Source organism: Thamnophis sirtalis, unplaced genomic scaffold (assembly GCF_051295495.1).
Source record: "Thamnophis sirtalis isolate CommonGarterSnake01/CBP01778 unplaced genomic scaffold, rThaSir2_p1.2 scaffold_1, whole genome shotgun sequence".
Classification (NCBI taxonomy): domain Eukaryota; kingdom Metazoa; phylum Chordata; class Lepidosauria; order Squamata; family Natricidae; genus Thamnophis; species Thamnophis sirtalis.
In genome coordinates this window covers 162,892,181-162,907,602 of record NW_028261381.1, presented here as the reverse complement: position 1 = coordinate 162,907,602, position 15,422 = coordinate 162,892,181, and the positions used below count along the sequence as shown (strand labels likewise).

The following is a 15,422-nucleotide window of genomic DNA, read 5'->3' as shown; positions in this document are numbered from 1 at the left end:
AAGCTAGCTGGGGAGTTCATAAATGGAGATCACATGGTCCTGAGATACTGTAATCATCATAAATACATGCTGGTTGCCAAGCACTTGAATGTTCATCACGTCATTCAATACAATACAATATAGCAATAGCAATAGCAGTTAGACTTATATACCGCTTCATAGGGCTTTCAGCCCTCTCTAAGCGGTTTACAGAGTCAGCATATCGCCCCCAACAACAATCTGGGTCCTCATTTTACCCACCTTGGAAGGATGGAAGGCTGAGTCAACCCTGAGCCAGTGAGATTTGAACAGCCAAACTGCAGAACTGCAGTCAGCTGAAGTAGCCTGCAGTGCTGCATTTAACCACTGCACCACCTCGGCTCTTTGCAATACAATACAATACAATACAATACAATAGCAGAGTTGGAAGGTTCTTCTAGTCCAACCCCCTGCCTAGGCAGGAATCCCTATACCGTTTCAAATAAATGCCTATCCAACATCTTCTTAAAGACTTCCAGTGTTGGGGCATTCACAATTCTGTGTTGGTTGTAAGTCAAGGACTATCTGTGGACTGCTTTGTTGATAGTCAAATGAATTATTGTTTTTTTAAGAAAATGCTTAAATTCATAGAACAGAAATAATTGAACAATAGGAATTAGTAGCAATAAGGAACCCTCTGTCTTTATCAAATGGCATTTGTATTTATCAGTTGTGATCTAATCCTGGCTCTCCAATCTGCTTCTTCCTCTTCCTTGACCAGGAATTTGTACTGAGCATCAAGGAGCTGCCACGCCTTGTTCGCTTCTTGCCCAAAATCATGCTGGCCGTCATCGTCACCGTCTGTGATGAAATCTACAGAAAAATTGCCTACTGGCTAAATGATATGGGTAAATATCCACCTTGCGCATCTTCCGATCCAAAGAAAACGAAGCTAAATGGAACCTTAAATGGATCCAAGGAAACTTTTTGATTGTGTCCAACGCAAGAGATGCACAAAATCTGGGAATTTCCAAAAGCAGTCCAAATCAATATTTCTTAACTAGGCAGCTTTAAGATGTACGAACTTCAGACCCCAGAATTCCCCAGCAAGGAATGCCAGTTGTGGAATTCTGGGAGTTGAAGTCCACACATCTTAAAGTTGCTAAGGTTGAGGAACACTGGTCTACATGCTATGCAACTTTCCTCCCTAAATCGGGGAAAGGCCCACAAGAGAAAGAAGAGCAGAGAAAGGGGACAATGCAGCTAGTCTCCAGCTGAATGCTGTGAACCAAGGATGCTGAGCATTCTAGCAGTACTTACTAAAAATCTAAGATTGGAGCAACCTAATAAGTGGGATTAGGAACCAAAATAAAACAAGGTATTGCAGTGCTAGTATCTACTTTCTCTTCCCATCTCTCTCTCTCTCTCTCTCTCTTTCACTCACTCACTCACTCACTCACTCACTCACTCACTCACTCTCTCAGATAGCCCTCGACCTCTGACCACAATTGAGACCAAGGCTCTGGGCGGCCAGTGATGACTCTAGAGTCTATCTGCGGGGGGCAGGGTCCCCCTCGCGTTCCTCGTCTTCCCAGATGGGCTCCGGAGTCATCACCGGTCGCTCAGAACCTTGGCGAGACTCCACGCCATGGAAAACATAGGCGCACGCACCACTACCCCCGGCACAATTACAGACTCGGAGTCTTCGTTAACAGCCGGAACTTGTTCTCACTTGCCTGGGCTTCTGCAGAAGCTTCCCTCCGAAGCCCTCCAAAGCCCTCCGAGGGAGGAAGGGCCAGTTGGGAGAGGGGCTTTGGTCCTGTTCCGGGCTGTAATTGTGTGGGTCGTGCGCCTATGTTTTCTATAGTGTGGGGCCGCAGCCGGAAGATGAAGAATGTGAGGGGGACCAGCAGGGCCTCGTCCTTCTGAAGAGGACCTGTCCCCGAAGAGGGGAGATGTGGTGGCATCGGTCTTGGGATGTTCTGTGGAGCCCCCCAGGGAAAAATGCCGCTGCCAGGTACTTTTAGCCATATATTTTGGTCCTATGACTGCAGAATGCTGCAAAAAATCATGTGGAGGCCAGTGGTTGAGTGTTTCAAATGTGATTGGAACACTCAACAAGGTGACCACAGTATGTGTGTCTGTGTCTGTTTGTGTGTGTGTGTGTGAGTGAAAGAGAGAGAGGGACAGAGAGGGGGGGGAATCAGAGACAGAAGGACAGACAGACACACACACAGAGACAGAGACAGAGAGGGGGAGGGAGGAAGGGAGAGACAGACAGACAGAGAGAGACAGACAGAGAGACATACACATAGAGTGATTGATTAAGTGAGTGAGTTAGAGACAGAGAGAGACACACTTACAAATAAAAAGTGACAGAGAGAGACACACACAGAGAGACAGAGAGAGGGAGAGAGATAGAGACAGACAGAGAGAGAGACACACACACAGAGTGAGTGAGAAACACACACACACAGAGTGACAGAGATGGGGGGATGGAGGAGAGAGAGACAGAGTGATACACACAGAGAGACAGACAGACAGACACAGAGAGAGAATGACAGAAAGAGAAAGAGAGAGAAAGAGAAAGGAAGAAAGAAAGAAAAAAAGAAAAAGAAAGTGGGAGAGAGAGATGAAAGAAAAAAAGAAAGAAAGAAAAAGAAAGAGAACTTATGACCACAATTGAGCCCAAAATTTTGGTTACTAAGCATGAGTGTCGTTAAGTGAGTTTCTCCACATTTTGTGCAACTGTGCAACAAGTTGGATGCGCCAAACAATGCTCTGCTATTTCACATTGTGCATACTGTCGCAAAATGTAGCAATGTAGTTTACTGTTGTTATATTAAGGCTGTTACCAATGCTACATCATGCTTCAAGACAAAATTTCATTTATTTGTAATTAGAAATAAATATTTAACAATATATAATTACATATTGTTTTTGTGATTAATCACTATGCTTTAATTATGTTAAATTTTGTAACGTTCCCGTGGTTCGTCCATGAGGCCAATGTGGAGAAAAGACAGGAAAATACATCCTGCATATCAGATATTACACATTACGATTCATAACAGTAGCAAAATTACAGTTATGAAGTAGCAACGAAAATAATTTTATGGTTGGGGGTCACCACAACATGAGGAACTGTATTAAAGGGTCGCGGCATTGGGAAGGTTGAGAACCACTGCTTTAGGGCAAGGGTCTCCAAACTTGGCAACTTTAAGACTTGTGGACTTCAACTCCCAGAATTTGGCACATTTGGAGACCCCTGTTTTAGGGGTATAGCTGTAGGAATGATTTTCAACAGTTTGATTGCCATGCCAAACTTACAGTAGCCGATGAAGATAATAAGTGCTTTGAAATTCTGTTTCTTGAGGGGTGGGGGGAGAAGTGGAATTTTTGTTTCTGACTTGGTAGAGCTCATGTTCTTTGATAGAATGGTGAGACTTCAGTTATGAAAGACAGAGAAGCATTGCAGGTGACCCCTGAAGCTAAGGCTGAACTGGAAAGGACCCTCGCTTTATGCATTTCTTCTGAGCTTCTCAGCGGCACTTGCCTGGTGTAAGATATGATACTGGATGAGCCCACTTGGATCTCACCTGGCAAGCCTGACCATACCTGTCAAGGGTCACTCTTGTGCCACCATGAAATGCCAAATGTTAGAGAATCAGACTTTTAAGACGCCATTGCTTACACAGCAGATATTGGCCCATATCAAATTCTCAGCCATAAGATGGTTACTCCTCAGAGAATCTTTTCCAGGATTGCCAGTACATTGTTGACACATGGTACCCAAAGAGGTTTGTTTATCAAATTTATAGGCCTGGGATGGCGAACCTGTGGCACTCGTGCCAGAGGTGGCATGCAGAGCCCTCTCTGTGGGCATGTGTATGGTCACCAGTTGCTCTTCCAGATTCCGGTGCGTCGGCGCATGCTCCAGTTTCAGCACTCGGTGCTGAATAGGTCAACCATCACTGTTATAGGCTGTCCATCTTACCACAGTGAACCCTGCTTAGGTTCACTGCTGCCACTGAGAAATCAGTTTATTCTGGTTCTAGAAAAGACCCCTCCAAACTGCCACGTTTTACCTCCTCCTCATTCCTTTTCCTTGCAGAAAACTATCGCTTGCAGAGTGCCTACGAAAAACACCTCATCATCAAAATGGTCTTGGTAAGTTGAGCCTTTTTGAAGGCTTCTGTTCCAATTCTAAAAGTAGGACACAGTCTCAAAAATCCAGCAGGATGAGCTTCTCCAGACAGGAGCCTCTTCCTTTCGATGGCTTCCGTTTTCTTTGGTGAGCCTTGGCAAGAAGGTCCCTCAGTTGGCAAGATTACAGGTAGTATTCAACTTACAACTGGTTGCTTTGGGATCAATTGAAGGTCTGATGGAACTATCCTGAAGATATCTATGATGGTTCCACCACAAAACCGTGTTCGACTAAAGCGCACTCGACGAAACCGCGTAGCTGACGTCATCAACAGGGCGACAACAGCGCGGAGACAGAAGCACGCTGTAAACGCTAAACCTAAAATTAACCCCTAAACCTAAACCTAACCCCCCTAAACCTAACCCTAAAGCTAACCCTAAAGCTAACCCTAACCCTAAACCTAATCCTAACCCTTAACCTAACCCTAACCCTAACCCTAACCCTAACCCTTAACCTAACCCTTAACCTAACCCTAAACCTAACCCTAAACCTAACCCTAAACCTAATCCTAACCCTTAACCTAACCCTAAACCTAACCCTAACCCTTAACCTAACCCTAAAGCTAACCCTAAAGCTAACCCTAAACCTAACCCTTACCTTAAGTTGAATCAGCTTGCTTTCAAAGCGCTATTTAAAGCGCCCTTCTTTCTCCGCGCTCGCTGTTGTCGCCCTGTTGATCACGTCAGCGACGCGGTTTAATCGGGCGCGGCTTAGTCAAGCGCGGTTTTGTCGTGCCACGATCTATGACTCAGACTTGAAGTTCTGATGATCAGCCTCTTTTAGGGTCACATGTCCAAAATTCAGGTGCTTGGCAGATGGTCACAAATCTGGCAGTTTGCAGCCTATTTTACAAAAAAAACCAACGGCCCTTACCTCTGTTTTTTGGCAAAACTAGGCCATAGCAAACCAAGCGTTCCCTTAATAACCACTGTGTTTGCTTAATGGCCACCATGTTCTTAAGGACTGCTGCCAAAAAAGTTTATAAAACCATGTGACCAACTCACTTTACAACCGTCACAGTGTAGCTCCATTACGGTCACGACTCAAAGACTACCTGTAATGCTGCTATTTAATGCTGCTAATCATACTTACCCACCAAAATTTTGATGGTGATGCGGTGTGCAAAAATGCACCCTTTTTCTTCCTTTATTTGGACTGTTTATTCTCAATGAACTTTCGTCTTGTTTTGATTTTAGCAGTGCTATTTTTGTTCAATGGTTCAGCAACAGCCCCATGGTAAATTGCCCAAAGCTAGAGATAAAACAATGAGACAGCCTTAATCTTGTCCCAAAGGTGCTTCTTAATCTTGTCCAAGAAGCTTCTTCAGCTCTGAGAGGATAGTAGAGAATGGAAGCATTTATACTCCTTGCAGATAGCTGGTCATTTGCTTTCTTTTTTGACCAGCTGTCTGCAAGGAGTATAAATCCTTCCATTCCCCACCATCCACTCAGAGCTTCTTGGATGAGAAGCGAAACATCTTCAAAGAAAACCGAGAAAGTCCAGTTGCCTCCTGAAAAAAGCACCTTTGAGACAACCGTGAATTGGATGATTGAGAATCTCCATACACATTTAGTCTTAGTCTTGTTACATCAGTTCTCTCTCTTACAGCTTTCTGTTTCTCTCTTCTCCAAACAGTTTCAATTTGTAAATTCATACCTAAGTCTTTTCTACATTGGATTCTACCTCAAAGACATGGACCGCCTCAAGGAGGTAGGGTATTCGTGAGTTTGGAAGGCGACAGCCAAGGGAAAATGGGAAAGGGGTAAATTGCACTGGACTCTATTGCAACCAGAAACAGTGTTGGTTCAGATAAATGTGCCATTTTTATCAGGATATGTTTAGGTCCAAAAATGTTCCCGGGGTATTCAAAAAAGTTGCACCCCAGAAATCCAAGGACTATTAGCCACTTTGAATCCATTCCTAACATGGTTTTCTTCCTTCCTTCCTTTCTTTTATGGGTTCTTTTAATTTTTCATGTTTTTTATTCTCTCTCTGTCTCTGTCTCTCTGTCTTGTCCGTATTGCCCTCCACAGCTCCTGCTCATCTTTTCTCTCTTCCAAAGCCTTGTGCGTCAGCTTAAAGACGCGGTCCTTCCCTCCATCACTCTCCAACTTCACCTCTTTCTCATCTCCTTTAAGAGTTTGCTGAGTTTTTCCTGGCATCTGGGCATCTCCAAAGTAGGATCCTGATGATGGAGGGAGTATGGAAGGGTGGGGGTGAGGAGGAATAAGCAGGCTGCAGAACCTCAGATTTAATCCCATTTATTGTATCCAATGCATTGTAAGAAGACTTGCTTTCCCATGACCCCCCCCCAAAAAGAGAAATTTTCTGTTACAGCTTTGAGCAAGATTTACTTAAAAGGTAAAGGTTCCCCTTGCACATATGTGCTAGTTGTTCCCAACTCTAGGGGGCAGTGCTATATCTCCGTTTCAAAGCCGAAGAGCCAGCACTGTCCGAAGACGTATCCATGGTCATGTGGCCGGCATGACTAAATGCTGAAGGTGCACGGAACGCTGTTACCTTCCCACCAAAGGTGGCCTCTAGTTTTCTATTTGCATTTTTACATGCTTTCGAGCTGCTAGGTTGGCAGAAGCTGTGACAGGTAATGGGAGCTCACTCCGTTATGGGGCGCTAGGGATTCAAACTGTTGAACTGCCGACCTTTCTGATCGACAAGCTCAGCGTCTTAGCCACTGAGCCACCTTGTTAAGATTTACTTAGGATTGGCCAAAAATGATGAAGCTGGCATGGGGGCTGAAAAGGTTTTCAGAATTGAAAGCAAACAGGAGTTTTGAAGTAATTGGGTGCTCACAAGACACCTGCCTTCAATTCTTTCAAGAAACTCTGATTTTGGGCAGGATGGCCTGGTTGTTCTCCTTTGCAGAGAAATAGGATACTAAGGGAAATGGGTTTGGTTGAAAGAGTAGCACCTCTGCAGGGATGTCAAACTGGCGCCCTATGGACCGGATGCGTCACACACAGGCCACGCCCACCCCAGCTCTGGGAAGGGAGAAATGTCGCGATTTGTCACATGATGGCAACATGACTGCGCGAGTGTGACACCTGTGCTCTAGAGTATCTTTTTGCCTTCCATCCAAAGTGCTGCTTCATCCTAAGACTTAAACAGCCTTCCAAGTGAAATCACATATAGCAAGCTACAGTCTTATGACCACTTTCTGATAGCAGAAGCTTAATTTATTTCCAAACAATCAGAATTAAGATCAGGATTGCAGGGTATAATAATACAGCTTGGCAAGAAAGATAATTCCTAAATTTGCACACAACTGCATGCTTAATATTAGATTAATTTTGACTTTCTAAAGGCAGGTTAGTTTCAACTAAATTTTTATTCTACGACTTCCATCTAATTCCTGTTATTTAATAACAATAGCAATAGCAGTTAGACTTATATACCGCTTCATAGGGCTTTCAGCCCTCTCTAAGCGGTTTACAGAGTCAGCATATTGCCCCCAACAATCCGGGTCCTCATTTTACCCACCTCGGAAGGATGGAAGGCTGAGTCAACCCTGAGCCGGTGAGATTTGAACAGCCGAACTGCAGAACTGCAGTCAGCTGAAGTAGCCTGCGGTGCTGCATTTAACCACCGTGCCACCTCGGCTCCTGTCAAGTTCTTGCTTTATTTTTTATTATATCCAGGTAGTCCGGGCTTAGGAGTTTAACCTCAGATCATTATCTAAGAGGGTGCCCCAAAGAAAAGGGGGTGTCAATCTATTGTCCAAAGCACCTGAGGGCGGGACAAGAAGCAATGGATGGAAACTAATCAAGGAGAGAAACAACCTAGAACTACGGAGAAATTTCCTGACAGTTAGAACAATTAATCAGTGGCATGAATTGCCTACAGAAGTTGTACTGGAGGTTTTCAAGAAGAGATTAGATAACCATTTGTCTGGAATAGCATAGGGTCTCCTGCCTGAGCAGGGGGTTGTACTAGAAGACCTCCAAGGTCCCTCCCAATTCTGTTATTCTGTAAGATAAAGAGAGGGAAGGAAGGGGGTGCCAAGGACATTCAGACTTGTAAGACTCTGTTACCATAACCTCACGATAAAGCTAGCATTGACTTGCATGACTTTTGCTTCCTAGTCTTGTCTGTGCTGAAGGGCTAATGCCAGGATATTTTTACTCTTCCCTCCTGCCTCTTTCAGATGCTGGCTACACTCCTCATTACCCGCCAGTTCTTGCAGAATATTAAGGAAGTCTCTCAGCCACACTTATACAGCAAGTTCAAGCGTGGTGACTTCAGTATGCAAAACATTCGGGAGGTGACCCACACCTTCTTCCGCCTGCTTACCCAGAAGTACACATTCACCCCTTCGTGTGGCACCAACCCTCGGCATCCCAGGCACGATGACTCGCCAGAGATCCACGAGGCCCCAGAGGGGGCCGTCAAGGGGGAGAAGAAATGCCTCAATGGAGGCTGTGGTGTGCCTGAAGAAGAGGACGAGGAGAAGAAGGAATCGGACTCAGAAGATGAGAGTATCATGGATTGTGGGCTGAAGCTGAAAAAAGTGAGCTTCATTGAAAAAGCTGACCGCAAGACGGGCGAACCCAGTTTAGAGGATATGAGTTTCTTGGAAGAAGGTAGTCCCACCATGGTGGAGAAAGGGATGGACCCCTCCTCTGTCTTTGAGCTGTGCGATGATGATGATGAGAGCGATGAAGCCTCAGAGAGTCCGTTTAAGGCCCTACCGGAAGTTAAGGAGCCAGCTGTTACCATGCGGACTCGGAGGCCACAGGTAGGCAAGAACCTCACAGAAGGCGAGGAAGAAGAAGAGGAGGGGTATGAGAATCGAAGACATGCCAGATCCTCATGGATCGATCCCCCAGAGGAAAACTACATCACGCAGCTTGCCCAAGCCGAAGTGGAGAGCTGCATGAAAAAATATGAGGTAAGATCCAGATGTGCTCCTCTGACTAGGCAAGCAGACTATTACTGTGTTTCCCTGAAAATAAGACCCAGTCTTAAATATATTTTTCCCACCAAAAAAGGTACCAGGTCTTATTTTCAGGAGATGTCTTCCACTGACTCGTGGCGACAGCCCCGCCCAGCAGGAGCCCGCTGCCGGCCCACTTTATGTTTTTTTGTTTTATGTTTTATTAGAATTTGTAGGCCACCCTTTTCCCTGAGGGGACTCAGGGCGGCTCACATAAAACTGGGAAGGGGGGGAATACAAACATCAAGATAGAGACATATCATAAAATGGTAGGCAACATACATTCATCATTCGGGAGGGGTAACTATCCTTATCCCCAGGCCTGACGGGCGAGCCAGTTCTTCAGGGCTATGCGGAAGGCTTGGACGGTGGAGAGGGTACGAATCTCCACAGGGAGCTCGTTCCAAAGGGCCGGGGCTACTGCTGAGAAGGCCCTCCTCCTTGTGGTTGCCAGCCGACACTGGCTGGCCGATGGGATACGGAGGAGGCCTAGTCTATGGGATCGTATTGGTCGCAGGGATGTAATTGGCAGAAGGCGGTCTCTCAAATATCCAGATCCACTGCCATGTAGGGCTTTATGGGTGATTAATAGCACCTTGAAGCGCATCCGGAGATCGACAGGCAGCCAGCGCAGCTCGCGGAGGATAGGTGTTATGCGGGTGAATCGAGGTGCACCCGCAATCACTCGCACGGCTGCGTTCTGCACTAGCTGAAGTCGCCGGATGCTCTTCAAGGGCAGCCCCATGTAGAGCACATTGCAGTATTCCAGCCTGGAGATCACGAGGGCCCGAGTGACTGTTGTGAGAGTCTCCCGATTCAGGTAGGGTCGCAACTGGCGCACCAGGCGAACCTGGGCGAATGCCCCCCTGGTCACAGCCGTTAGGTGGTGGTCAAATGACAGCTGCGGATCCAGGAGGACTCCCAAGTTGCGAACCCTCTCTGAGGGGTGTAAAATTTGACCCCCCAGCCTGAGTGATGGAATATTAGTCAGATCTTTGGGAGGAAAACACAACAGCCACTTGGTCTTTTCTGGGTTGAGCACAAGCTTGTTAACCCTCATCCAGTCCATAACGGCCTCAAGACCCCGGCTCATCACATCTACCGCTTCATTGAGTTGGCACGGGGCGGACAGATACAATTGAGTATCGTCCGCATATTGATGGTATCTAATCCCGTGCCTGCGGATGATCTCCCCCAGCGGTTTCATGTAGATGTTGAATAGTAGGGGGGATAAGACCGAGCCCTGAGGCACCCCATAATTTAGGGGCCTAGGGGACGATCTCTGCCCCCCCACTAACACCGACTGCGACCTGTCCGAGAGGTAGGAGGAGAACCACCGTAGCACGGTGCCTCCCACTCCCACCTCCCGCAGTCGTCGCAGAAGGATACCATGGTCGATGGTATCGAAAGCCGCTGAGAGGTCGAGGAGGACCAGGATGGAGGGATGTCCTTCATCTCTGGCTCTCCAAAGATCATCAATCAATGCGACCAAAGCAGTTTCTGTGCTGCAACCGGGTCTGAAGCCTGACTGGAAGGGGTCTAGGTAGTTTGCTTCCTCCAAGGACCGTTGGAGCTGGAAGGCCACCACCTTCTCAACAACCTTCCCCAAGAAGGGAAGGTTGGAGACAGGGCGATAGCTATTAAGGACAGCTGGATCCAAGGATGGTTTCTTCAGGAGGGGTCTCACCACCGCCGCTTTCAGTGCGGCGGGGAAGTTCCCCTCCTGAAGGGAGGCGGTCACGACCGCCTGGATCCAGCCTCGTGTCACCTCACTGCAGTTCGTGACCAGCCATGAGGGACACGGATCCAGAACACAGGTGGAGGTACTTACAGCTCTCATGGCCTTGTCCACATCCCCGGGGGTAACGTCCTGAAACTCAACCCAGAGCTGTTCTACTTGGTCCCCCTGTGTCTCGGCTGGAACTGCGGGGGTGGAGTCCAAGTCCGACCGAAACCGAGCAATTTTGTCCGCTAAGAATTGGGCATACTCTTCAGCTCTGCCCTGCAAGGGTTCCCCCGTCTCCCTTTTGTTCAATAGGGAGCGGGTTATCCTAAACAGGGCGGCTGGACGGGACTCAGCGGATGCAACCAGGGTGGCTATGTGAGATCTTTTTGCTGCCCTAAGTGCCCTGGTGTATTCCCTGGTGCAGGTGGTTACCATTGCTCGGTTCGATTCGGACTTATCGGACCTCCAACGGTGCTCTAGGCATCTCCTCCGGCGCTTCATCTCCCGGAGTTCCTCGGTGAACCAAGGGGGTCTCCGGGATCCGCTGCCTCGGAGGAGCCACAGTGGCGCAATCCGGTCGAGGGCCTCCGACGCTGCCGAGTGCCACGCAGCAGCCAGAGTCTCCACCGGACTGTGGGCGAGAGTGTCAGGAATAACCCCAAGCTCCGTCTGGAACCTTAACGGCTCCATAAGGCGCCTGGGGCGGAACCACCTGGTCGGTTCCTCCTCCCTACAGTGGGGGTTTGGCCTCCGGAAGTCGAGCCTCAGTAGGCAGTGGTCTGACCACGACAGGGGTATGATGTCTCTCCCCCTCAGACCAAGATCACAAATCCACTGCTCCGAGAGAAATACAAGGTCAAGCATGTGTCCCGCTGAATGGGTTGGGCCTCTAATTACTTGGGTCAAGCCCATGGCTGTCATGGAGGCCATGAACTCCTGCGCCCCATCAGAGTTTTCACCGAGCGATGGCAAATTGAAGTCCCCCAGGACCATCAACCTAGGGAACTCAATTGCCAGCTCGGCTACCGACTCGAGGAGCGAGGGGAGGGCTGCTGCAACGCTGTTGGGAGGCAGGTACGTTAGCAGCAGACCCACTTGACCCTTGAGTTCCAACTTTAACAGCAAAGACTCACACCCGACAATCTCCGGAGCAGGGACCCTACGAGGAGCTAACGACTCCCGGATAACGGCGGCCACACCCCCACCCCTTCCCTGGGCTCTCGGCTGATGCAGCACCTGAAATCCTTCTGGGCACAGCTCTACAAGGGGGACTCCTTCCTCTGGGCCCAGCCAGGTCTCAGTAATACATGCCAGGTCTGCCCTCTCGTCTAAAATTAAGTCCCGGACGAGAGGAGCTTTATGAACAACAGACCTGGCATTTAGCGACAACAGCCTGAGACCAGGGTCCTGACTACTTACGCCATCTGGTCTTGGAGTGGGACTCCTAGGGCCGGAAGGAGGGATCTCTGCAATGTAGCGAACCCTCCTTCCCCGGTAATGGCCTGCCCTAAAGTCCCCGCCGTATCTGCCCCTCCCTGTTACGACCGCAATACCCCGACCCTCTCCTGTGTCTCTGGTCCCCTCAACCACCCCCATAGCCCCCGCCACTCCCGGCAGGTCCTCCGAATCATACATACTCAAACACTCCCCCAAACAGTCCCCACGTAATAGTTAAAAACACAGAAATACAACAATAATGGTAATAAAAGTGGGATCATTCATTCCAATTACATACATACCCCTAGCATATCCCATACAAAGTAAGAAGAGAAAAGGTAGAGAAAAGGAAGAAAAAGATAGATTGCGCAGCTGTTAGGGTGCGAGTCCAGGCAGAGCCAAATGGCTCTCAGTAATCGAGATGGTTAGAATAATTACGATAATTAGCATCCAGTTATGGTCCAGAGAAGGTATACAGGGGCGTAACTCGTGTCCCCCGCTTCTACAGGTCTGAATAGGTCCAAAGAGTCCGGAACAATTAAGGAAAGCAGGGGGCCTTCTTCCACAAGCGCTGTCCCAGATAGAGTCCCAGGGATAATGGCAGGTGGTAGTGTTGATAATGTTCAAAGCCAGATGGGGCTGAGCTAGCGGGTCTGAAAGTCCAAAATCCGCAACCAGAGGTGGCCAGAAGTTAAAATGCCACAGTAGGGGGGCGCCAGATGGCAGGTGGAAAACACAGGGAAAAACCTCACCGCAACAAGGGGGGGCAACGAGTAAAATGCGTCCAGAGGGCCACTTGACCGAGCAGGGGCGAAGGAGGAAGGAGGCAATGCTGGGAGGGAAGTGAGGCTGAGTAGTAAAGGGAGCCATCCGGAGGGGCCGATGCAGCGTCAGGAAAAACCGCCCATCCAATCTGCTCAGTCCCCACACTGATTCAGTTCGTTCTCTCTCCCTCCGGAGCAATAGTGGTCTTACGAAGCCCCAATGAGGCAGCTCAATAAGCAAGGTGAAATCGCCTAGGTCGCCGAAAAACGCCACCATTGCAGCAGACGTGGCGCCGCCCCCCCCACCGAATAATGCAGGCAGCTCACGGCACACAGACCCCCAAAGTTGTGCAGTCCGGGGTCGCCCAGAAGCGGCGACCCCCGCAAAGGTCTGGGCTGATTCAGTTGGTTCTCTCTCCCTCCGGAGCGATAGTAGTCCCACAAAGACCCAATGAAGCAGCTCGATAAGCCAGATGAAATCGCCTAGGCCGCTGAAAGACGCCGACATGACGCTGCCGCCCCCCACCGCCGGATAACGCAGGCAGCTCACAGCACACAGAACAGACCTCCGAAGTTATGCAGTCCGGGGTCGCCCAAAAGCGGCGACCCCCGCAAAGGTCTGGGCTCCTCGGGTCCCCTGAATTCCGGACATCCCCGGGATCTTCTTCGAGGCGCGAAGTTGTTTAGTTTTTAGGTTTTTTTTTCAGCGTTTGCTCACCTCGTCAGACCGGAGCAGAACGCCTGGACGCCATTTTTCAGTCTCGCACATGCGCAGTCAGAATGTAAACTTCTTCTGCAGCTGCTTGTCGCCGCTCGTGCACACCGCCCCCAGTCTCCATTTCTCCATCAGAGTCCTTCAGGAAAAGCCTGTGCAGCCGATAACAGAGCTCCAGATCAATCCGGACCAGGGGTGGGTTCCGGCTCGCTTTACTGCCGGTTTGCTCGTGAGCACGCATGCGCAGTTCAATTAAAATTGTTCTGTGCATGCATAGAACTTAAAAACAAGATGGCACCACTGATGGTGCCGACTGGAGAACTGATTCGGGGGCGTGGCAGGCCTGGGTCGCTGCCGGTTCCAGCGACCCACGCCGCCCAACTGGTAGGAACCCACCTCTAATCCGGACCTTGTTTCTCAGCTTAAGAGGCCTTTCCTGAAGGACCTCTGATGGCAAAGCAAGGGGGTAGGGGGCACATCAATCTGGACCGCATTTCTCAGAGTCTTTCCTGAAGGCCTCTGACAGCGAAACGTAGGCCGAGCGTGATGTGCACAAGGAGATGCAGAAGAAGTGGGCTGGCAAGGCAAGGCAGGTGTTGAGGTGTGCGAGGCCTGGCTGCCTCACAGGGCAGCTCCACCCCCTATCCCAACCCTAGCTTAATTTTTACCCATGTGCCTCACCCCACCCTGTGCAACCCAGAGTGGACGAGGTCTTAACTAGGTCTTATTTTGGAGGTAAGGCACATGTAAAAATCAAGCTAGGGAAGTGTAAAAAAGTACAAGGGACCTATTATCACATATGGTGGACCTGCCCGGAAAGACAAAAATATTGGACAAAAATTTGGAAATGGGTGCAAGAAATTACAGGAGAACAGATAAAATACAAACCCAAAATCTTTCTATTGGGAATAATCAAAGGGAAATATACAAAGAAAATTAAGTACATATTAACACATCTGCTAACTACAGCTAGAATAGCATTTGCCCAGTGCTGGAAACAAATAATACCCCCTCGGGCGAATTAGTGATTTAAAAAACTTTGGATTGTGCAGAAACGGACAAATTAACACTGAAATTAAAAGATAAAGAAGAGTTGGAATATTATGAAATTTGGAACAATTGGTACAAATGGCTGCAAAACAAGAATAAAATTAATTAAGCCAAAAAACAATATATAAAAATATATATAGAACTGTGTATAAAGGTGTGTAAATATAGAAGCAAAATATTATATACATGTACAGGTATGATGACATAACAATGTTGATATAATGACTGTAAGGTGTTGTAGAAGGGAAAAATAATAAAAAAATCTGCTAGAAAAATCAAGCTAGGGCTTATTTTTTCAGGACAGGTCTTAATTTTCAGGGAAACGGTGTGTTTATTGTGTGTGATTATTGATTGGTCATTTAATTCACTGGTATTTGGACCTTTCTTTAAAAACCTTTTTCCCGCGAAAGACAGTGAGTTCTATTTGTCTGAATATTTTATTTCATTTTCATTTTCATTTTATACAATCACTTATATACTGTGCATAAAAAAAAAGAAAAAAGGAAAGAAAAAAAAACCCAACATGACACTTCATTCCCCCATACACCCTCTCTTCTCCTCCTCCAACTTTCCTTTCACCCCTCTAGCATTCCCCTCTTCTACTTCCCTTCCCC

The 15,422-nt window shown here is 48.0% G+C and overlaps 1 protein-coding gene across 4 annotated transcripts in view; it reads left to right on the top strand.

Moving 5' to 3' along the window:
- Positions 1 to 15,422, top strand: part of ANO8 (anoctamin 8) — a 102,145-nt gene that overhangs the window by 59,599 nt on the left and 27,124 nt on the right. For 3 of the 4 annotated variants that reach the window (XM_087702272.1, XM_087702264.1, XM_087702278.1), the window contains 5 exons: positions 740 to 866; positions 4,073 to 4,128; positions 5,801 to 5,875; positions 6,199 to 6,342; positions 8,328 to 9,071. In XM_087702272.1, coding sequence (XP_087558398.1) covers positions 740 to 866; positions 4,073 to 4,128; positions 5,801 to 5,875; positions 6,199 to 6,342; positions 8,328 to 9,071 — 1,146 coding nt within the window. The remainder of the gene's footprint in view (positions 1 to 739; positions 867 to 4,072; positions 4,129 to 5,800; positions 5,876 to 6,198; positions 6,343 to 8,327; positions 9,072 to 15,422) is intronic. The other variant, XM_087702269.1, reaches the window with a different exon arrangement.